Genomic DNA, 24,996 nt, shown 5'->3' on the forward strand with positions numbered 1-24,996 from the left:
GGGACATGTCTTATTTTGTTTACAGCATTAGCTGCTATTTTCAGTTAAATATTTAAAGACCCAGTTTTTAATGAATGAAAGCAGATTAGTGAATGGTGAGCGAATGAATGGGTAGGTGGGTGAGATGAGTAGATGGGCAGGCGGATAGGGTCAGTAGGGTAGGGCGGCACGGTAGCACAGTGGTTAGCACTGCTGCTTCACAGCTCCAGGGTCCCGGGTTCGATTCCCAGCTCGGGTCACTGTCTGTGTGGAGTTTGCACATTCTCCTCGTGTCTGCGTGGGTTTCCTCCGGGTGCTCCGGTTTCCTCCCACTGTCCAAAGATGTGCGGGTTAGGTTGATTGGCCAGGTTAAGAATTGCCCCTTAGAGTCCTGAGATGCGTAGGTTAGAGGGATTAGCGGGTAAATATGTGGGGGTAGGGCCTGGGTGGGATTGTGGTCGGTGCAGACTCGATGGGCCGAATGGCCTCCTTCTGCACTGTAGGGTTTCTATGATTCTATGAGCATGATAGTTGGGTGGTTGGGGAAGTAGCATGGTTGATCACCAAGGTAGTTTGCTAGTCAGGGAGTAGTGGGTTGATCAGAATGGTAGTTTGGGAATAGTTAGGTTGATCAGGGAAGTAGTCAAGTAGATCAGGGAGGTAGTTGGGATAATCGTGGAGTAGTGGGAATGATTTGAGAGGGTGAACAACAGATAGTCTGGGTGATTGGGGGAGGGGGTCAGTTGTGGAGATAACCAGGTGTTAGATCAGGTTTTAAATTGTCTAACATTTCCTCAGTGACTATCAAGATAAGTTGAATGGATTTGTCTCAAGTCTCTGACTCTAGCTCAGAGTTGGAGTCATTCCCAGAGGGACCTGAGCAGCAAGGAATTGCCCACTGGATGTTTGAACATCCCAGGCAAAGCCCATGTAGGTTTGCACATCAGGACTTCCATAGGATCCTGCCACACATCTTCCATCACACGTATAGTCTCCAACGATCTGGAGACTGGAATATTAGGCCAATGTTTCATCATTAATGTGTTTGTTCACACGCTCATCATAGTCCAAAAGCAATCACACCCAATAAGTAGGCGGCTATATTAAAAAAGTGGCAATCCAATGTGAAGAGTCCAGACACTCTTTATATGTCTCACATATTTCCAGCAGCATTTGCAAGAAGCAACTGCCTGAAAGAATAATATTCGAGTGTACAGAAGTTCAGTGCATATTGCACCAAAATAAAACAGGCTTCCAGAGTTGCCAGATGTTAATTTAAAAGGTACAGTAAGGTCATTCGGTTAGTATTTTAAGAACACATGGAGCTGTTTTCTTCATTTTGCTAGAGTTTGGTTTTAACAATCCTTTCCTTCTGGAAAGGCCATAATTATTGATTGTCCATCTTCTCTCAATTATTCTTCATCTTCGGCCCCCACCATAAACGATATGCCTGCTCCCTCCTGGGCCACTATCTCAAGTTCTGTGCTGTAACATGTTTCTGGAGGAATGTAATCTGTCCAGTCTAATCAGTTTAGTAGGTGCGGAGTCCAATGTGAAGCAGCCAGTATCTGCAGGGTGTGCTCATTCACATTCATCTCCAGCAAGTTGACCTGGGGCACCACGTAGTCATTTTTAAATATCATTGCCCCCCCCCCCCCCCCCCGGAAACACTATTACAATGCACATTGTTACCCCGTAATTCGTTTTGTAATAAAGGTCAAGCATGTGGCAAATGGGGGGTCTTTGTCTCCAATGACTGGTGTATCCCAGCAACAGCCGCTGAATTTAAAAACAACATATAAAACCTCAGCGGGGACACCACAAACCAGTGTATACAAAAGCTGCGAAAACAAATGAAAGCTCGGCCCTTCCTTTCTTTCCGGAGGAGGAGCCACCTTTAATGTATAGGCGATCTGAGGAGTCATGAGAGTGACAGTCCGCTCAGCTTCCGTGACAGAGAGAGACGGAGTCAATAGTGAGTGAGTGTGGCTGGCTAACTAACCCAGTGAGTGTGTGGATATCCACCGCAGGGAGGTCGAGCTCAGCCCACCAGCCAGGAACTCTCCAGTCTTCACACCGTCTGCATTCTGCCAACGTGTGTGGCAAAGGGTAAAGAGCTTTTCGTACACTTCATTCCTCTAACCTCCGAGTAGCAATGGGGCTTTTAAAATCCCTGTAAAAATAGCTGATTCATTGTGTTTTTTTAAAGACAGTAAGAAGTCTCACAACACCAGGTTAAAGTCCAACAGGTTTATTTGGTAGCAAAAGCCACTGGCTTTCGGAGCACTGTCCCTTCGTCAGGTAAGTGGGAGTTCTGTTCACAAACAGGGCATATAAAGACATAAACTCAATTTACAAAATAATGGTTGGAATGCAAGTCTTTTACAGGTAATCAAGTCTTAAAGGTACAGACAATGTGAGTGGAGAGAGGGTTAAGCACAGGTTAAAGAGATGTGTATTGTCTCCAGACAGGACAGTTAGTGAGATTTTGCAAGCCCAGGCAAGTCGTGGGGGTTACAGGTAGTGTGACATGAACCCAAGATCCCAGTTGAGGCCGTCCTCATGTGTGCGGAACTTGGCTATCAGTCTCTGCTCAGCGACTCTGCTCAGTCTCTGCTCAGTGACTCTTTTTAAAGAGCCAGCAGTAGTGATGAATAGGAGAGGTCCCATGCCATAATTAGAGAGAAATAAGCTTGTGTGGCTTTTGCTACCAAATAAACCTGTTGGACTTTAACCTGGTGTTGTTAAACTTCTTACTATAATTAGAGAGTTCAAGGGCACTGTAATCCTTACAATTACCTGCCCTCGATCTTTTCATTGGGAACTGTCGATGGGACATTGGCTGTCTTAATATTTCTGTCCCCCCTCACCTATTCCAACCCCTCGCCTTCCGGGCTTTCCGCTCTTCGCTCCCTCAGGTCCAACCCTGACTTTGTCATCAAACCTGCCGACAAAGTGTTTTCATCTGGCGAACTGACCTCTAACTCACAGAGACTGAGCACCAACGCTCAGATGCTTCCTCCTACCTCCCCCGGACCATGACCACACCACTGAACATCAAGCCATTATCTCCAACACCATTACTGACCTCATTTCCTCCAGATGCCTCCCGCCACAGCTTCCAACCTCATAGTCTCCCAACCCCAGACAGCCCGCTTATACCTGCTTCCCAAAATCCACAAAAGGCACTGTCCTGGTGGGCCCATTGTGTCAGCATGTTCCTGCCCTACTTGTTTAAGTCAGGGGCACAGGAATTTTGGGGGGGGGGTGCCAATATTATACTATACAGTTAGGAGTCAAAAAGGGACTGGGTTCATGACTCATCCAAAGTTATTTAATATTACACTGAAAAACCAACCTAAACTTAAATCAGTAATGATTTCACTGGAGGTCGGAGTGTGCAGAGTAATGCAAGTTTACCAGGAATTTGAAGGGTAACTTTAAATGTTTCTGTTGAAATGTTGTTGGAGTTGTGTTACTTTCACACCAGTTTTCTTCACATTATTCCCATGGTGACAAATCCCTGCAGACAGCTAATATATTCATGCAGTTTTGATTACATTCCAGGATTTTGTGTTTGTTTTACAGCAGTTCCAAGTGTTTAAATATCCGTTTCCGTCACTGGCAACTCAGCAAGTTGTGGGATCCAGCCTCACTCTGAGATTTAAGTTTACGTTGACATTTCAGTGCAATCTTAACATAATTTTGGATGCGTCATGAACCCAGGCCCTTTTTGCCTCTTAACGTATAGTATAATATTGGCACTCCCCCACCCAATCCCCGTGCCCCTGAACTCTCTAACTTATGCCATGGGACCTCCCCTATTCAACTGAGACAGTGGCCAGGACTGCAATTTAATGTCTCTGCACTGATGTGTCAGTATAGGTTGAGTGCTTAAAACCTGGGGGTGGGACCCACTACCTTTTAACTTGGGTGAGAATGCCACCATTTAACCAAACCTGACACCTAAGGGTGGAATATCTCATTCTTCTTGGGTAGTCGCATCAGATTGTGAATGACTTGCTTCTGCTCCTATTTGATGTGCTCTAAGGTGACTGATAAGTCCAATGCGTGATCTGCAGACTCTGTTGCATGTGGGGCAGGTAGAGCTTGAAGGGTTGGGTTAATGGCTTGTTTGGAGGTTTGTACGCCTCTAACACCTCGACTTCACCACTGCACGTTCCCGTGAGGTCCCTCTGTCTTTGGTGCCTTTATGGATAAACCTCCATTTTGGTCAGTCACAAGCCAGGGATTCCTATGAATCGGCGGGGATGTTTGAGGACATCCCTAAAATATTTCCTGTTCTTCTGGGAGTCTCCTACCATGACCAAATTCCGAAACTGTACCTCCTTGAATAAGAACCAGTGGTAATAGTTGAAGGATTTCCTGCTGCGCTGTGATCACTTTATAGAGTAACATGTTAAAGGTTTCTCGCAACCCTATTTGAAAAGGTGCTAATTAAAATCATAGAATCCCTACAGTGCAGAAGGAGGCCATTTGGCCCATCGAGTCTGCACTGACAACAATCCCACCCAGGCTCTATCCTTGTAACCCCACGTAATTCCCCTGACACTAAGGAGCAATCCCACCCAGACCTGTTCCCCGTAACCCCACGTTTATAGCCTGTTAATCCCCATAACCATCACATCTTGGGACACCAAGGGGCAATTTAGCATGGCCAATCCACCTAACCTGAACATTAATTGGGTGTTTCTTTTTAACTAAGAGTTCTCTTGTCCTGATGTGACAGTCACTTTGCTATGAATGTTTTTTTTCCTAAGAGGTAATTTTGTCCCTCCCTTCTTTAGCTTTACACAATATGAGGAAGGATGTTAGGTTACTTCATAATAAAATATGGATTTCTTCATTCATTCAAAGTAACTCCACATTCATATGCCTAGTTCCTTCATTCCTTGGTTTTCTGTTTTGTCTTAAATTCAATGCACTATTTCTGCTTTCTAAAACTGTAACTGTGTGTGTTTCAAGACTCAAAAGTTCTTCGTTCCATCTTGCATCTAATCACAGAATGAAGCTGTGTCAGAACAGGTGCTTTTCTGTGACGTTGATGGGAACAATGACTGATCAAGTGCTTATGTTTGGCAAGAAGCTTTTAGTTGGACAATGATTTTTTAATTCAATTTCTTCCCTTTGGCTGGACTCCACACAAACAATGATTCACTTCAGCAAAACACTGGAAATCTGAAATAGAAACAGTAAATGGTGGAAATACTCAGCCTGTCTGACAACATTGGTGAAGAGAGAACGGTTGACCTTTCAGGTCTGTAACTGTCTTGTCAGATTTACCCTAGTTTATATGGCTCTGAATCGCACGAGGCATTCGATTTATCAATAGGATCATATGGAGACAAACGTTTTCACTTTAATTACTTGTGCTGTACATTTTCTTCAGCTTATTAAAACATGATTTTGTAAGTGAGTTTGTAATGATGTGAAGGAATGTGTTTTCTTCCCACATTGGGATATTTTATTATGTGAGAGATATTGCATAAGTTGTTGGTGATCAGAGTTTGGGTGGGTGTTAACATCAGCCTGAATCCAGTTCAGTTTTTGGAGACCCATGTTGAGAAGAGGTAAATACAACTTTATGGACACTTATTCATTTCTCATTGACAGCAAAATTCAGATGCAGGTTGAGCTTGTCACATACAAGATGTGCATCCAAATAGTTCAGGAAATCCCTGAGGATTACTAAAGGGTGAAAACACATTGCTAAGATAGAAAGTATACACTATACACTGTGCCTCATCTCGATTTTAAAATTGCAATTCTTAAAATTCTAATATAGACTTGGGGCGGCACGGTAGCACAGTGGTTAGCACTGCTGCTTCACAGCTCCAGGGACCCGGGTTCGATTCCCGGCTCGGGTCACTGTCTGTGTGGAGTTTGCACATTCTCCTCGTGTCTGCGTGGGTTTACTCCCGGGTGCTCCGGTTTCCTCCCACAGTCCAAAGATGTGCAGGTTAGGTTGATTGGCCATGCTAAAGAAATTGCCCTTAGTGTTCTGAGATGCGTAGGATAGAGGGATTAGTGGGTAAAATACGTAGGGATATGGGGGTAGGGCCTGGGTGGGATTGTGGTCGGTGCAGACTCGATGGGCCGAATGACCTCTCTCTGTACTGTAGGGATTCTATGATTCTATGACTGAATCTCTTGGCATGAAAATTCACTAGTGTTTCAAATTCTCCCTCCGCTAATAGAGCAGGGAAGGGTTGAATGTAAAACGTAATTCTGAATCTGCACAGATTAAAAGAGAAAATATTGGAAGTTCACATTTGATTTTTAAGCACCTGAAAAGACTTTTAATGAAAACATTTATTTCAGAATTTTAGCATTTTCTTTCTCTTTAATGAAGTGAATTAAATTGCATCAGTTTCATTCTCCAGCTCAATGGATTTCAATCAGTCTAAGTCCCTTTTGATACTGGAAATCCTTACTAATATTATCATCATAAGGATTTCAGAAAACAACATTTGCATTTTTACTGTGTCGTTTTTAATTCTGTAGAACTCTACTTTGAAGAACTGTGGCTGCTTAGTTGATGAATATACTCAAAACTTGTGATTGGGCACTGAGAGACTTGAGGGGATGTGGAGATAGGGTGGGAAAGTGGAATGATGTAAAAGAGTATCCATGATCTTCTTGAATAGCAGTATTGGCTCAAGGGGTTTCATATTTCTAATCAAATGTAGGAAATGTCTTGAGGCATTTCATGAGAACATGAAATGAAAATTGACACTGAGCCAAAAGAGGAGGTATTTGAACAGGTGACCAAATAATTGATCTCCGAGGAGGAGAGTGAGGTGGAAAGAATGAGGGGTCTAAGAAGGAAATTTCCAGAACTTGGAACCTAAACACCGAAGTCACTGCTGGCAATGGGGTCAAAGGAACAGGGAAACAGATTTCCAAAATTGGAGTGACATAGCATTTTTGGAGTGACATAGCATTCTCTATAACTAATGATGAGGTGATAGAAATGTGGAGACATAATAAGCATAATAAAATCTCAGAATTTTTTTAATGCAAGAGTTTGTGGCTGAAATTGAAATTACAATTAATGTTTTGCTGTGATTTTTATTTCTCGACAGCAACAGAATGGAGAAATTGTCAAGTCATAGACTGGATGATAAAATTGTATTAATAACTGGCGCTAACACTGGAATTGGCAAAGAGACAGCAAGAGACCTGGCAAGAAGAGGTACAAGTAGTTTAACAACTTGTTTATAATGCCTTGACATTTACTGATGGTGGCAGTGGTTTTACGAATTTAATTTTCTGGGGTTAAATGGAGTATTTACCAGCTGTTACTTTTGACAGTAAAGATTTCGGGCACAGTTTTCCAGCTGTTGACACCGGTGGGATTTTCTGGTCGCGCTTCAGTGAACAGAGATTTGGCTGAGCGCCAAATTCTCTGCACTCGCTTGCAGAGGCAGCAGGGATTGAAGGGTTGGAAATTTCTGGCCTTTGTCACTGAAGTTTACACGTGACATTTGTAAAGTGCTCTTGAAACAATCCTAAATTTAGTGATGTTGGAGGAATTCCTCTCTATGAATCCCCGCCCCCCCCAACCTCCACCGTTTCTTACTTGTAGTTTGGATCCTCCACAATCTTGGCACTCCAGGGAATGTCCTTCTGGCATCAACCATAGCCTCCTGGTGGCACTTCTGAGCACATGATCTGCTAGGACTTACATACATTTGGTGGGCGGGGGGGGGTTGGTGGCTGGGGGCGGGGGGGGGGGGGGTGGCGGGGTGCAGGGAAGAGAGCTGTTGTTTCCAGGGGGAAACCCACTGGTGGCCTCATGATTGACTGGTTGGTATGGGTTTGGCCAGCCTTCCCAAAAAGAGGCACCATGAGTCCCTCACCTACTCATCACATGGCTGATTCGTCCCCTCAGGATGTTCCAGAGTGCATTTGAAATAGAACATAGAACATAGAACAGTACAGCACAGAACAGGCCCTTCGGCCCACGATGTTGTGCCGAGCTTTATCTGAAACCAAGATCAAGCTATCCCACTCCCTATCATCCTGGTGTGCTCCATGTGCCTATCCAATAACCGCTTAAATGTTTCTAAAGTGTCTGACTCCACTATCACTGCAGGCAGTCCATTCCACACCCCAACCACTCTCTGCGTAAAGAACCTACCTCTGATATCCGTCCTGTATCTCCCACCACGAACCCTATAGTTATGCCCCCTTGTAATAGCTCCATCCACCCGAGGAAATAGTCTTTGAACGTTCACTCTATCTATCCCCTTCATCATTTTATACACCTCTATTAAGTCTCCCCTCAGCCTCCTCCGCTCCAGAGAGAACAGCCCCAGCTCCCTCAACCTTTCCTCATATGACCTACCCTCCAAACCAGGCAGCATCCTGGTAAATCTCCTCTGCACTCCTTCCAGCGCTTCCACATCCTTCCTATAGTGAGGTGACCAGAACTGCACACAATATTCCAAATGTGGTCTCACCAAGGTCCTGTACAGTTGCAGCATAACCCCACGGCTCTTAAACTCCAACCCCCTGTTAATAAAAGCTAACACACTATAGGCCTTCTTCACAGCTCTATCCACTTGACTGGCAACCTTTAGAGATCTGTGGATATGGACCCCAAGATCTCTCTGTTCCTCCACAGTCTTCAGAACCCTACCTTTGACCCTGTAATCCACATTTAAATTTGTCCTACCAAAATGAATCACCTCACATTTATCAGGGTTAAACTCCATTTGCCATTTTTCAGCCCAGCTTTGCATCCTATCTATGTCTCTTTGCAGCCTACAACAGCCCTCCACCTCATCCACTACTCCACCAATCTTGGTGTCATCAGCAAATTTACTGATCCACCCTTCAGCCCCCTCCTCTAAGTCATTAATAAAAATCACAAAGAGCAGAGGACCAAGCACTGATCCCTGCGGCACACCGCTAGCAACCTGCCTCCAATCCGAAAATTTTCCATCGACCACCACCCTCTGTCTTCGGTCAGACAGCCAGTTGCCTATCCAATCGGCCAACTTTCCCTCTATCCCACACCTCCTCACTTTCATCATAAGCCGACCATGGGGGACCTTATCAAACGCCTTACTAAAATCCATGTATATGACATCAACTGCCCTACCTTCATCAACACACTTAGTTACCTCCTCAAAAAATTCTATCAAATTTGTGAGGCACGACTTGCCCTTCACGAAATATAGTTACTGTTGTAATGTAGAGAAATGTAAGAACCAAATTACATACAGCACAATCTCATCAACTGCAATAGGAGTGTGAGCAGATATTCAGTTTTAGTGATGTTGGCTAAGGGATAACTATAGCTCAAAACACTAGGAGAATTCACATTCTTCTTTGAAAAGTACCATGGAATTATGTTTAGATTGACCTCAAGTACAAAAGGAGCCTCTGTTTACTGTCCCTTACAAAAAGCAACACCTGTAACAGTGTACCACTTCCTCAGAACTGCAGTGGGGTGCCAATTTGGATTATGTACTCCGAGATGAAGGAGCTTTCACTGAGCCAAGGTTGACATCTCCTGAAATGCTGTGCTGCTATAAAATTCTCTGTTTGATTTAATCAGCAGCATTTTGAAAAATTGAATATACTGTTTAAATTTTCTAAAGCCTGTGGATTGGTGTCTTTCTTAGAAGTTTTCTCCATTGGTAGTCGTGTAATTTTAGAATTTGTTTTGAGTTAATTGCCTTGATCTTCTGGTCATCAGTGGAGCAGAAGTGTACTGATCCCATTTAATACTGCAGTCTTACCTTGTTACGCGGGGGCTTTAGGACGGCTCCAGTGTGAATCAATTAGCAAGGTGAGTTGGGAGTACTTGAGTGACACTACATATAATTTCTGTAAGGCCAGCTCAGGAATGGCGGTTTATACCATATTCGAACAGCTCAAAGTAAATCGGTACAGTTAAGAGTATACTGCCCCAATGTTCCACCTCGACAGGCCCTGGGACAGTCATCAGTAAGGTCTCCCACGCAGCCACTTCTGGCATTTGGGTTGTTGTGGGTTCAGGTGTAAATTGGCTCCCTGTCTTAAGCCAATTGTTAATTTAGTCATCTTTTACTGCACTATCTCTAATACCGGGACTTCTCCTCGCCTCCTGGAATTTATGCTCTATCACTGTGTTGATTCATCCCACAATCCTTACTACTGCCATGTTGTGGTTAATTTCAGTACACTGTCCACAAATGTTGCCACCACTCCAGCCCTGGATCCTGTGGTGTTGTTCTATAGCCCATTTGCTTAGTATTCCCAGTGTTTGTTTTGTGTACCTCTTCTGGTAATGGCTGCTGTTGGGGCAGATTCCAAAGCAGCTTGCTCAGTCCCATCTCCGGTTAAATTGCCGCATCAGGATTGGGACAGGAAAGGAGTGGGCTGTTTTTAATCTGAATTTTAACTACCTCCACCCCCACCCCAGCCAAACTGGTTTCTGCCAGGTGAGAAGGGTAAAACTTGAATCCATTTTTATTTATTTTTTCATGGGATGTATGTGTGTCTGTCAATGCCAGCATTTCTTGCCCGTCCTTAATTGTTCTTGAATTAAGCACATTGCAATGGGCCTGGAGTCACATGTAGGCCAGGTCAGGTAAGGATGGAAGATTTCCTTCCCTAACGGGCATTGATGAACCAGATATGACAAATCTGATAGTTTCACGGTAACCAATACTGAGACTAGCTCTCAATTCCAGTTTTTGAATTTAAAATCCACCAGCTGACTGCAGGGGAGGTCCCAGAGGATTGGAGAATAGTCAATGTTGTTCCTTTGTTTAAGAAGGGTAGCAAGGATAATCCAGGTAATTACAGGCCGGGAGCCTTACATTAGTGGTCGAGAAATTATTGGAGAGGATTCTTCGAGGCAGGATTTATTCCCACTTGGAAATAAGTGGATGTATTAGTGAGAGGCAACATTGTTTTGTGAAGGGGAAGTCGTGTCTCATGAACTTGATCGAGTTTTTTGAGGAAGTGACGAAGATGATTGATGAGGGTAGGGCAGTGGATGTTCAGTAAGATGTTCAGTGGATGTTCATGGACTTCAGTAAGGCATTTGACAAGGCCCCTCATGGCAGACTGGTGCAGAAGGTGAAGTCGCATGGGATCAGAGGTGAGCTAGCAAGATGGATACAAAACTGGCTCGGTCAAAGATGACGGAGGGTAGCAGTGGAAGGGTGAGTTCCTGAATGGAGGGCTGTGACAAGAGGCGTTCCTCAGGGATCAGTGCTGGGACCTTTGTTGTTTGTAATATATATAAATGATTTGGAGGAAAATGTAACTGGTTTGATTAGTAAGTTTGCGGACAACACAAAGGTTGGTGGATTTGCGGATAGCAATGAGGACCATCAGAGGATACAGCAGGATATAGATCAGTTGGAGACTTGGGCGGAGAGATAGCAGATGGAGTTTAATCCGGACAAATGTGAGGTAATGCATTTTGGAAGGTCTAATACAGATAGGAAATATACAGAACTGCAGGGGAGGTCCCAGAGGATTGGAGAATAGCCAATGTTGTTCCTTTGTTTAAGAAGGGTAGCAAGAATAACCCAGGTAATTACAGGCCGGTGAGCCTTACATTAGTATACAGAACTCTTAAGAGTATTGATAGGCAAAGGGATCTGGGTGTACAGGTACACAGGTCACTGAAAGTGGCAATGCAGGTGGAGAAGGTAGTCAAGAAGGCATACGGCGTGTTTGCCTTCATTGGCCAGGGCATTGAGTTTAAAAATTGACAAGTTATGTTGCAGCTTTATAGAACCTTAGTTAGGCCGCACTTGGAATATAGTGTTCAATTCTGGTCGCCACACTACCAGAAGGATGTGGAGGCTTTGGAGAGGGTACAGAAAAGATTTACCAGGAAGTTGCCTAGTATGGAGGGCATTAGCTATGAGGAGAGATTGGAGAAACTTGGTTTGTTCTCACTGGAACGACGGAGGTTGAGGGGCAACCTGATAGAAGTCTACAAGATTGAGAGGCATGGACAGAGTGGATAGTCAGAAGCTTTTTCCCAGGGTGGAAGAATCAATTACTAGGGGGCATAGGTTTAAGATGCGAGGGGCAAGGTTTAAATGAGATGTACAAGGCAGATTTTTTACAGAGTAGTGGGTGCCTGGAACCCGTTGCCAAGGGAGGTAGCGGAAGCGGATACGGTTTTGACAAATACATGAATAGGATGGGAATAGAGGGATTTGGTCCTCGGAAGGGTAGGGGGTTTTAGTTCAGTCGGGCAGCATGGTCGGTGCAGGGTTGGAGGGCTGAAGGGCCTGTTCCTGTGCTGTAATTTTCTTTGTTCTTTATTCCAGCTGCCCTGGTGAGATTTGAACCTGAGTCCCCAGGGCATTAGCCTCTGGATTATTAGTCCAGTGATATTACCACTACGTATCCATTTTCCTCAGGAATTAAGGATAAGATCTTATTTGATTTTAATTTGGATTTTTTATTTTGTTCTAATTTAACAAAATATTGAATCCAACAAGAATACATTTTCACCGTAACATGACAATTAATCTGTGGGAGTCCTGAGTAGCTATGTCATTTGTTTCTTTGCCATTCTTACCCCTGTTCCCTTAATATTTTATTTTACATATAGGACCCCTGGTTATAATGGCATGCAGAGATGTAGAGAAAGGTGAGGTTACAGCTAAAGAAATAATGGAGGAAACAGGAAATAATCTTTTAGTCGTGAAGAGGTTGGATTTAGCTGACACCAAATCTATTCGGGAGTTTGCTCAACAAGTCAATGAAGGTATGTTGTTCTTTGTTTCAAATTGTAATGCATTCGTGGTTTATCCTGGTGTGCCACTTTGAAAATTCCCTGGAAAGTTTATGGTGTTACAAATGGGGCCCTAACCTCATACACCTCGATATTTGTGGGGAGGGTGTGGCTGAGGCCGTATTTGGACATGGAGGTCCTACGAATTTCAATGATAGGACCACATTTAAATAAATTGCTGCATTCTCCCACCTGACGACAATTGGCCAGATCACTTGACCAATGGGCAGTAGCATAAGGAACGCCAATCCCAAAAGATAATGGAGTTTGGGGCTTGAACAACTACCATTGGGTGGATGTGGTTGCGACAGGAAAAGTGAGTGTCAGCTATGGAGGGAAAGATGGAGAGGTGGCCATTAGCATGAGCATTTCTGACCCACAAGGAAACCTGCAAACTCAATTTCAATACTTAACCAGTAGGCCCTCCAGTGGACAAGGTCAGACTCCCAGCAGGTTCTGCCTGACAGCGGAGGACCTTCCCCGTGCTCTGACCACTGGCAGATATTGGCCATAGAAAGCACAGCAAGAAAGCAGCCAGTCAGTAAACCCAATTTCAGATAATGGACTGTGACTCATTTAAATATTAGTGAGGCATTTTTATGTGTTAGACCAGTGCAAAGTACACTCTAGAACAACAAGAATAGTTTTGCATATAAATGGAAATTCTCAAAAGGCCAGGCAGGTTCTGTGGAGAGAAACAGTAAATTTTTCAGGTCAGTGAGTTAGAAGTTCTGAATTGTTAACTCTTTCACAGATGCTGAACATTTCTAGCATTTTTCCTTTATTTTAATTTTCCCATTTGTTTTTGTATCAGAATATTCATTATTACTTTGTTGTGTATATCGGTAAACTGCTTTACCAACATGATAGAGGGGAAAAGAATTCACTTTCAGTTTGTGATTGGATTCCAATTTGATACTCAAATCCTTGGGGAGGCTTAAGAATCAATTGTAGTAAGATCTTGAATATATTTCATTAGCATTGTCCATTATTATCAATCCCAATGAGCCAATTCTGTCTTGACATTACTCCTTTGGAAGCAATTGCTATACAAGCAATAGATAGTCCCCCTGAACAAGAGTTAGAAAAACTCTGATCAAATGGAATCATCTCTTACAAAACTAGAGTTCAGAAATGAAAACAAAATGCTAAAAATACTTGGCAGATCTGGCAGCATTTGTGGAGGGAAAAACAGACTTAACTTTCAGGTCAATGATCTTTCATCCAAATCCTCTCTAAAATATATCACTGACATTATTTCAGACACTATTCAGCAATTACAATTTGTTATGTATTGTAAAGCAAGGTGTCTTGGTGTAATTAGTCACATGACATGCTGTGACATCACCAGAAGTATTCACAGGGTTCTATCTCTCTTCCATCTTAGACTGTGATGAAGTAACATCTATCTCAAAACCTTTGGCTTATTGGTTAAGTAATCCACAGTGTGGCTACCTATTCTTTTGCTTGTTGATGGAGAAGAGGCTAAAGCCCCAAAACATAATAGTAAGGAACAAAACTAGCGATGAGGATGGGATCCAGTACTGTGTGTCGACCAGGATTTCTTACCATTGATCGAGGATCTATTTGCTGGATTGTCTGGTGGTCACTAGTTTAGCAAGATAGACTGTCCCGAGCATGCCTTCAGATGAGGTTGGCAACGGAATTGCGACCACTGCTAATGATTATTACCCACAAGGAATTGTTCCGATATAAATGCCTACCATTCGGAATAACATCGGCACTGCCATGTTCCAGTGGCCTCAGTGGTATCCAGTGTTATTTGGATGGCATTCTAATCACAGGCAAAACTGAATAGGAACATTTACAAAACTTAGAGGAAATACTGGAGCATTTAGAGAAGTACAACCTCTGCGTGAAGAAAGAAAAATGTGGATTTTTCAAATCATCTATCAGTTATCTAGGTCACGTAAAAGACAAGGATGGCCTCCACAAAGAACCGAAGAAAATGACAGCGATTCTAGATGCGCCAAGACCACAGAACGTGTCATAGTTGCAATCATTTTTAGGATTAATCAATTATTATGGGAAGTTCATCCCTAACCTTGCAACACTACTAAAGCTACTTCATCCTTTATTGTGTGCTACCCAACAAGGGAATTGGATGAAGGAGTCTGAACTTATGTACAAAGGAGTTAAAAACATGCTCGAGCAATCCGAGGTACTGGTTCACTTCAACCAGAGTTAAAAATTTAATAACGTGACGCATCGTCCAATGGGGTGAATGCTTTTGTATCTCACATTATGGCAACTGGGGAGTTGCAGCCAATAGTGTTCGTATCACAAGTGTGGAACAAAATTATGCACAACTTGAGAAAGAAGCGCTCAGCATAATTTTTGGCATTAAACTATTTCACCAGTACCTGTATGCAGATGATTTACTTTGTTGACCGACCATAGGCCATTCACAACAATTTTTGGTCCATACCAGGGAATTCCATCATTGGCCTTAAGTCGTTTACAAAGATGGACGTTGATATTATCAGCGCATAATTATGAAATCAAGTATCGGAGATCAGAACAGCATGTCAATGCAGATTACCACTTCAGTTCAAAATCGAATCTCAAAATCCACTGAAAGAACTAAATTTGATCTGCCCACACCACTTGATACTACTACAGTCGACAGCAACAAGCACAAGTTACTCACCATGAGAAACATTGAAACTGAGGAATTTTAAATAAGGAGAAACTGAGAAGTGGGTACCTGCAACCATTCTAGCTAAGACGGGGCCAATTTCTTTTATAGTGCAACTTGATGATGAGAGAATATGCAGGAGACACACTGATCAAATCCTTGTTTCAAAAAGTGAATTAGCGGAATCTATCAGAAAGGCTTACGTCAGACACACCCAAGGTTGTGAACTCCCAAGTATTACTGCAAGTTTAGATTCTACTCCAGTAGAACAACCCACATCTCTGGAAGCTGAAAACAAAGCAACTTCACAAGATGAAGTACCTGATATTCATGAGGAACAGACTACTGAAGATGTCAAAGATCAGACTTCAGAACATCATAACTTACCAAAATGAAAATTATGTCCACCAAAAAGACTCGCATATTAATTATACCTGAGGAGATAATAATACTCAGTAATGTAACTAATGTTCATAGTGGGTAATCATTAGTGTTTAAAAATATGTTATTGTACTACTTTGGTAACGGGGGAGGGATGTTATGTTTTGTAAAGCAATGCAACTCTGTGTGATTAGTCACATGATGTGCTGTGGCATCACCAAAGGCATTCACAGGGCTCTATCTCTCTTCCATCTTAGACGGTGATGAAGCACAGTTGATTTATTAGTCACGAGTAAGACTTACATTAACACTGCAATGAAGTTACTGTGAAATTCCCCGGGTTGCCACAGTCTGGCTCCTGTTCAGGTCAATGCACCTAACCAACATGTCTTTCAGAAAGTGGGAGGAAACCGGAGCACCTGGAGGAAACCCACGCAGACACGGGGAGAACGTGCAAACTCCATACAGACAATGACCTGAGCCAGGAATTGAACCCAGGTTCCTGGCACTGTGAAGCAGCAGTGCTAACCACGGTGCTGCCGTGCCATCCCTTGCTAACTCAATAAACTCTGATTTGTTGGTTAGGTAATCCATGGTGTAGCTACCTATACTTTTGCTCTTTGCTGAAAAAGGCTAAAGGCCCAGAACATAACATAATTCCACAATGCATTTTTCCGTGCCTGTTTTTCAAATATACCTGTTTTTTTTAAAAACACAGGTAACAGGATTTATAAATGTGTAACATTCAGCAAAATGTTCCAATCCAATTGTCGCTGGATTAACATTAAAATTCTGCAAGATGTCACAGTGCCTTCTAAATAGATTTTCTCTCTTTTTCTCCCAGAATATCAGCATCTTGACATTCTGATCAACAATGCTGGAGTAATGATGTGTCCTTATTCCAAAACAGCAGACGGGTTTGAGCTGCAGTTTGGAGTCAATCATTTAGGTAAGCTGAAACATAGATAATCTGATTGGTTATCTAAGAAACTCTTTGATCGAGCAAATAAATGGTGTTCAGATATCTTATGAACTTTATTGCTTTCTCGTTATTATCTCCATTTTTAAATCACCCTTATCGGAGTCCAAATTTGAAGTTTTATGGCGGTCATTTTAGGTTTATGAACTCTGCCAGTCAAGAAATGCATTTTGTGAGGAGAAAATGTTCAAAGATGATCTTAGTCTTTTTCTTTATTCAAAGGATTGGATTTTTATTCCTGTTTCAACTCATCGTGGTAAAGGTCGAATGGTGTACAAAAAGAAATGTTTAGTTTTAGTGTTTGTAGCAGAGTTAAAGCATTCGTGATCATGTGAACTGCTCTCCTAATTAGGAATGGAAGCAAAATAAATTTCTATATTTAAAAAAATGCATTATAGACCTCGAGAAGTGCTCAGAGCTTGTTTCTGTTGTTGAAGGAGAGGGATAAAAGAGAGAACCTCAAAGCTCCAAATGGCAACACTCACCTGATGAAAGAGCAGCGCTCCCAAAACTCGTAATTCCAAATAAACATGTTGAATTTTAACCTGGTGTTGTGAGACTTCTTACTGTGCCCGCTCCAGTCCAACGCTGGCATCTCCACATCATAACATAAATTTGTAATATCGCCCAACTCTGCTGCTGAAACCTTCACTCATGCCTTGTGTCCTCTTGATTTAAGTATCACAGTACACTCTTGTTTGGTCTCCCATGTTTTACTTCCATAAGCTTGTCATCCAAAACTTTATAGCCTGTCTCTTTTCTTGCCCTGAGCCCCATTCAATCATCACCTCTGGGCCCATTGATCAACATGACTGCCAGTCGAACAAAACTTCAATTTTAAAATTCTCACCCTTGTTTTCAAAATCCTCCGTGGCTCAGGACTGCTTCTCCTCCCCCCCCCCCCCCCCCGCCCCCCCCCTCCTCCCCACCACCATCACCAACCGCACTCTGTTTCTATAAGCTCCTCCAGCTCCATAACCCTCCAAGCCAATTCCACTCATCTAATTTTGGCCTCTTGGGCATTCCTAATTTTAACTAGTCCACTATTGGCAGCTGATGGCGCAGCCTCTAAGGGCATAAGCTCTGGAATTCACCCCAAAATCTCGGTCTCACTGTTCCTTTAAATCACCCCATAAAGTGGGTTTTTCCAGCGGGTTTTCAAAATGAATCTCCCACACTCTGTGAAGCACAGAGTGTCTCAGCGTGAATCTCATTAAAAAGCTGTGGGCGGGGCGGGCCTATTCTCATTGGAGAGGCCGACAGCATAGCACTGAGCAGGCCACTGCGCATATGCCGATCTGTCAGAACCTCGATCCCCCACCCCTCACCCAGCCCTGATTGCTGGCCGTCCTCGCTCTGTCACCAAGTCCAAGTGCAGAGTGGCAGTGGAACACTCCGCCCCCTTGGCACTGCCCACTAATCAGATGGAAATCAACATTAGAATAATTTATACAGCTTCGCGCCAATTTCTGGCATGGAGCTGACGACGTCAGAAATCTGGCGGCCAGAGACACTCGGAGGCCATGGGGCACAGCGGAAAAACCACTACATGGCCTCCGCTTGAGTCTCACGGCCTGCTATGCTGCTAGAGCAGCAGAAGAATAGCCCCCTACTTCCGTCACTAAGCTTTTGGTCATCAGTCTTAATATCCCCTTAAAGTGACTTGGTGTGATGTTTTGTAATGCTCCTGTGAAGTGCCTTAGCACTTCATTCCTTTAAAGATGCTAAGTTATACAAGCTGTTGTGAGGAGTTTGCGCATCAACTTCCCAAGTTCTTTCAGAATAATAAAATGTTTGCTTTATTTTCAGGTCACTTTTTATTAACCTATTTGCTGATTGATTTAATAAAACGGTCCTCTCCCTCTCGTATCATCAATGTCTCCTCTCATGCACACAAAATGGGAAGCATTAATTTTGATGACTTAAACAGCGAGAAGAGCTACAATTCAGTGAAAGCTTATGCACAGAGCAAACTAGCAAATATTCTGTTTACGAGGGAACTGGCTGGAAAACTCAAAGGTAAAGCCAAGTTAAAAGAAATTAACTGAATTACATGAATGGAAGTAAATTTTGTGAGCATTATGTTACAAGAAAAGAAAAAAATGTCCTGTAAAATTGCATTGATCCTCTTTTTTTAATTTATCCATTCACAGAATATGTATCTCGCTGGCCAGGCGAGCAGGTAATGCCCTTCCCTAATTTTAAAGATGTTTACCAAAATAGGGGCAGCACGGTGGCACAGTTTAGCACTGCTGCCTCACAGCGCCAGGGACCTGGGTTCAGTTCTGGCCTCGGAATCTATGTGGGGTTTGCACATTCTCCCCGTGTCTGCTTGGGTTTCCTCCAAGTGCTCCGGTTCCTTCCCACAGTCCAAAGATGTGCGGGTTAGATTGATTGGCCCTGCTAAATTTACCCTAGTGTCCGGAGATTAATGGGGTAAATATGTGGGGTTTCAGGAATAGGGCCTGTGTGGGATGGTGGACAATGCGGACTCGATGGGCCGAATGGCCTCCTTCTGCACTGTAGGGATTCTATGGATATACCAATTCTCCAAAAGTACTTTATGGAAGTTAAATTTTTCTTGTACTGATCTGAACAGATGCATGTGTTTCCTCTGGGTGCTCTGGTTTCCTCTCACAGTCCAAAGATGTGCAGGTTAGGTGGATTGGCCATGCTAAATTGTCCCTTAGTGTCCCAAGATGTGTAGATTAGGGAGACTAGTGGGATAAATGCGTGGGGTTGCGAGGATAGGGTGAGGGTGGTCCTGGGTAAGTTTCTCTGCTGGAGTGTCGGTGGAGACACAATGGGCTGAATGGCCTCCTTTTGCTGCACTGTAGGGATTCTATATACAAACCCTGTTTCTTATTGTTTTAATATACTGTCATATCATATTGTTTGATTTTAATGTTTAAAGAATACTGCAGTACAATAGGAAAAAAAGTTAAAAGTAGTATTTGATTATGGTGGCAAGTCATGGATTTATGATTTGAGGCAGTCACTAATTCACTATGGTGTACATATGAATACAAGCATAATACTCTGATGCAAAATGATTTATGAGGAGTTACCACTTCATGCCATTCTCAACTTAACCTAATCAATTAATGCATTCCAAGATTAAATATGTTGTTTATTGCCCCGCACTTACTGGCCCAGGAAAGATCTTTCCATTTAAAATGCATTTACAGGAAGTTCTGATGAGTTGACAAGAAATCTGTGGTATAATATGTGAGAATACTACCTGTTAGACATTGATGCTAGTGTTTAACTGTGGCCTGGAATAGTAGCATAAATATTTTCACTGTGTGCAAGGTTATACGCACCAAGTTTCAAACGTCCGGATTCTGTTCCTTGTTGAGCACGTTTTGCATGATTTAAATGTGATGCAATAATTACTATTAATAATCTCTCTCTGTTGGATCAGTAAAGAATGTGTTTAAAAACTGATGTATGGAAGATGCTCTGATGTCTTGAATTAAAACACATCATTTAGGCAAAGAGAGAGAGCTAAATGCCCTTTTTTTCTCCATATTGTAGATGTGATGCAACTCCATATCTGTTTAAATTTTAAAAATAATTCCTCAGAAATTTGCAATTATATATTTGGAGCTAAGATATAAGTGTCCTCAGGGGTGTATAGCCATGATTTGCTATTTCAAGTTTTCTTATTCCACTTTCTCTAATAGGGACATCTGTGCTTGTCTTTACTTTGCATCCTGGCGTAGTTCGGACTGAGCTTGCCAGACATTTGAATCCGGCAGTCCGCTTCGGGCTGGCAATATTGCGACCTTTTACCAAATCTCCATCGAGTGGTGCAGAAACTACAATTTATTGTGCCATAGCTAATGGACTGGAGGAGGAAACTGGGCAATATTTCAGGTAAAATTAGAAAGAAACTTGTGCTGTATTTAAAGATGGAAACCATTATTTACAAATGCAATGTGATCAATGTCTGACACTCCTGTGATGCTAAGAAAATGCCTTTAAATTGTATACCGCTGTAACTCTTTTATATGAACTTCATAAGGAGTCTCACATTGATACTAAATGCAAACTGAAATATTTTTCAGCATTTTTTAATTTAAATGCACTGAGGTGATAATCCTGTAAGGATTGGAGTGATGCATTAACGTGACTGTAGGATGCGCATCTGGAAATCCTGCCCCATTTCTGATAGATCCTAATTTTTGCCAATAGGAGAAAGGGGGCAGGACATGACTCACATGTATGAGGGAAACCCAAACTCAGGGCTAGTTGAAGAGATTGCCGAGTTCAAACAATGTTCAAAGCCTTGCGCCTAGTTGAATTTCGTCTCAATAGGTCAGAGTTATGGTCGAGCTACACCAAGAGTCAGTGCGGAGGCTGCTAAATGTGAAGGGAGGCACAAGACCTGCCTCTGTGCTCCAGCACTGTTTAAAATAATAAAATAATGAAACAAAAATCTCCAGTCCTCAGTCTTTACCACCCCTCAGCACATTCCTGATGACTCATCTATGCCAAGCCAAACCTGTCCCCATGCCAACTTAGTGTCAACTTATACCACACCATACTCCCCCACTCCTCCCTCTGCCCTTACCGCCTTCATGTCAACTCACCTAGTATCCTTTGGCACTTCCTGGGCAGATTGATCGTTCCAATTAGTTTGTGTGTAGAAAGTGAATAATAATGCTTAATGCTTAAAACAAATCCTAACGGGTGTCTTAACAATCGCAAAGGATGTCTGTCTTCTCCCAAAGATATCCCAGGACCCTTTCCAAAGGGCTACCCTAACTGTCCAAAGGTTCTGACTAGTCTCAATGTCCTCTTATCTGGTTTTCTGTGCACCCTCTGGGATTCACAGAGCTAGGATTCAAAGATCAGAATTGAGGGGAGGCAGATGGCAGCGCAGACATGGACTCCAACCTGAATCCAGGATCCCCCACCCCACAAAGATGGATCCAGGGGTGGGGTTTCAACCATTTGTGGGATTTTTACCACAGGCCTAAATGTCTTGAATGGGCTCTCATGAATGAGAGTGTTTTTAATATAGTGAAATTTATAATAGATATTTAGATTTACTTTATTTAATCATGCACGGCTCCTGTGATCTGTCCATGGCAGATTTGGGTGGAGGGTTTAAAGGCAAAGCGTGATGCATAGGGGTCAATAAGGGTCCCGGGGAGTGAGTGGAGGGCATGGTTTGGTATGAGTTGGCACTGTTGGCATATGGACTATAAGGAGCCATTGGGATAGGTAGGGTGATGTATTGGCATGAGTTGGCCGGCATGGGTATGTGGAATGGATGGGGGGCTGAGGATATGTGAGAGATGAGACCTAAAAGGTCTAATATTTAACAAATCAACTGGAACAAACTCCCAGAGAACTGAGGCAGATCTTTTAATCCACCCACTCTGCAGAGCACTCTCTGCAGACCCTGTGACTGCCTTGCAACTGAACTACAATTTGAACCCTCTACCAATTGGGTATTCAACTTCATCAGTTGATTTATGTTCCTCCGCACTTCATAAAAGAGAAAGCAATACGGTAATACGTACTGTTGGAACTAGGCAAATAACTATTGAGTTCAGGGTTACAGCATTTCAAGTCAGGTGAATACAACCGACTGCAACCTGGGAAAATGTGATTCAAAGGATAAACTTGGAAGGTTAATGATAGTTATTTATACTGCACGTTGGTACCTCACTGCACATTGCCATGGAGTACCAAGGCAAATTTATGTGAAGTTCTACACATAGGGCTGTGGGATCTGCCAGTCCTACCAAAGTTGACCACTGCTGCGGGTTCCCCAACGGTGGCACAGGCAAGGAATGTAAATCGGCATTAATTTCGGCAGGACGAGAAGAGCCTGCTGGTGAGCCGTCTCCGACATGGGAAAAACACTGAGGGAGGGGCTGCAGAATTCCATCCATAGTGTAGCCAAGTTGAATAATGTGATCTCTTTCAAGGAAATAAGAGGATAAAAGCAGGAGCTTTCTCTTCCAGACACTGTGCTCCCTTGTAACCAATTTATGACAACTATTGACAGAAGGTTGGGAGCAAGTATCCCATTGCTATTTTATTTTAGAAATCAAGATTGTTGGGATGATAAAAGGAGAAGAGGAATTGTAATAAGAACTGTTTCAAATGTAGGGTGGCACAGTGGTTAGCACTGCTGCCTCACAGCGCCAGGGATCCGGGTTCGATTCCTGGCTTGGGTCAGTGTCTGTGTGGAGTTTGCACATTCTCTCCGTGCCTCCATGGATTTCCTCCGGGCGCTCCGGTTTCCTCCCACAGTCTGAAAGACGCGCTGGTTCGGTGCATTGGCCATTCTAAATTCTCCCTCAGTGTACCCAAACAGGCGCTGGAGTGTGGTGACTAGGGGATTTTCACAGTAACTTCCTTGCAATACTTATGACACTAATAAACAAACTCGAATAGTTATGAATAAACAGGAAATTTCAGCATCTTCCTTTCCAATTTCTGCTAACCAGGGATTCTCAGCGTGCGTCCTGTTCACTGGCTGCCTCTGATGATCAAAAAGCAAAGAGATTATGGGAAGTAAGCTGCCAAATGTTGGAGATCGATTGGCAGTGAGAACAACTCTATCCCTTGACCTCAACAGCATATCATAGAAATGATATTTTTAGATTCAGTTTCTTTGTTCTATTTTTAGTCGTCAAGAAATCTGAAAATTACAATCACAGTTAACATTATTGCAATTGAAATACAAATGATTTAACATTCTCAAGATGTAGGTTTATGTATAATACATTTTTGTGTATTACATACATATATGTATGTGTGTGTGTCTGTAATTCAATTTGCATTTTCTACTTATTGCTCAATGATTGTAGTTCAGGGTTTTTTGAGTGTACTAAAATTGTGCTTCATACTATTTCTACATCAATGGGGACAAAGTCGAAATGGTCGAGAGCTTCAAATTTTTAGGTGTCCAGATCACCAACAATCTGTCCTGGTCCCTCCATGCGGATGCTATAGTTAAGAAAGCCCACCAATGCCTCTACTTTGTCAGGAGACTAAATAATTTGACACGTCCGCCATAACTCTCACCAGCTTCTACAGATGCACCATAGAAAGCATTTTTTCTGGTTGTATCACAGCTTGGTGTGGCTCCTGCTCTGTTCAAAACTGCAAGAAACTACAAAAGAATGAAGCCCAGTCCATACTGAAACCAGCCTCCCATCCACTGACACTGTCTATACTTCCCACTGCCTCGGAAAAGCAGTCAGCATAATCAAGGACCCCACCCACCCCGGACATACTTTTTTCCACCTTCTTCTGTTGGGACAAAGATACAAAAATCTGAGATCATGTACCAACTGACTCAAGAACAGCTTCTTCCCGCTGCCATCAGACTTTTGAATGGACCTTCTTTGCATTAAGTTGATCTTTCTCTACACCCTAGCTATGACTAACACTACATTCTGCACTCTCTCATTTCCTTTCCTATGTACGGTATGCTTTGTATAGGGTTCAAGAAACAATACTTTTCACTGTATTCTAATACATGTGATAAAAGTGAGGAGAATGTGCAAACTCCACACGGGTCACTGTCTGTGTGGAGTTTGCACATTCTCCTCGAGTCTGCGTGGGTTTCCTCCGGGTGCTCCGGTTTCCTCCCACAGTCCAAAGATGTGCGGGTTAGGTTGATTGGCCAGGTTAAAAATTGTCCCTTAGAGTCCTGAGATGCATAGGTTAGAGGGATTAGTGGGCAAAATATGTGGGGGTAGGGCCTGGGTGGGATTGTGGTCGGTGCAGACTCAATGGGCCGAATGGCCTCCTTCTGCACTGTAGGGTTTATATGATTTCTATGATAATAAATGAAATTTAAGTATGATTTATGTTAACTTAATTGTGTACTGTTTAATTTGTACACAAATAAAATGTAGCGCTTGTTAATGCATACTTTACCATTTAAGAAAAATTGTGAAGAATTTTAATTAAATATCCTGCAAGAAGCACTTGCATCATATTGGATAATGTGCACTCCAAATGACATTTTTACCTCATGGTTTATTTTACAGTGCAGCGGTTCATCAGAACTGAAAATTTATCGCAAGTACTGTGACTTATGTAATTATAAGCAAGGTATTAAAGCCATCTGTAAAAGAGTGGATGTTTGTTTTTTGAATTGTTGACGCAATTTCATAGAGTTATATTTTTTTGGTTTTGTGATGATTTTTCTATTTGAACTACCTGCCTTCTCTCAGTTAC

The 24,996-nt window shown here is 42.7% G+C and overlaps 1 protein-coding gene across 2 annotated transcripts; it reads left to right on the forward strand.

Annotated features, from left to right (window-relative positions):
- Positions 1–1,937: 1,937 nt before the first annotated feature.
- On the forward strand, positions 1,938–24,891 carry LOC144508441 (retinol dehydrogenase 12-like). 2 transcript variants are annotated; one of them, XM_078236361.1, is made up of 7 exons: positions 1,938–2,088; positions 7,086–7,195; positions 12,581–12,736; positions 16,648–16,752; positions 18,592–18,801; positions 20,469–20,661; positions 23,253–24,891. In XM_078236361.1, exons 2-7 carry the CDS (start codon positions 7,093–7,095, stop codon positions 23,353–23,355), a joined length of 870 nt encoding a protein of 289 aa, XP_078092487.1. In that variant the 5' UTR covers positions 1,938–2,088; positions 7,086–7,092; the 3' UTR covers positions 23,356–24,891. The 2 variants fall into 2 exon arrangements, with proteins under 2 accessions (XP_078092487.1, XP_078092495.1); XM_078236369.1 differs by lacking the exon at positions 1,938–2,088 and adding an exon at positions 5,144–5,257.
- Positions 24,892–24,996: the final 105 nt, after the last annotated feature.

This window comes from Mustelus asterias, chromosome 2 (genome assembly GCF_964213995.1).
Source record: "Mustelus asterias chromosome 2, sMusAst1.hap1.1, whole genome shotgun sequence".
Classification (NCBI taxonomy): Eukaryota; Metazoa; Chordata; class Chondrichthyes; order Carcharhiniformes; family Triakidae; genus Mustelus; species Mustelus asterias.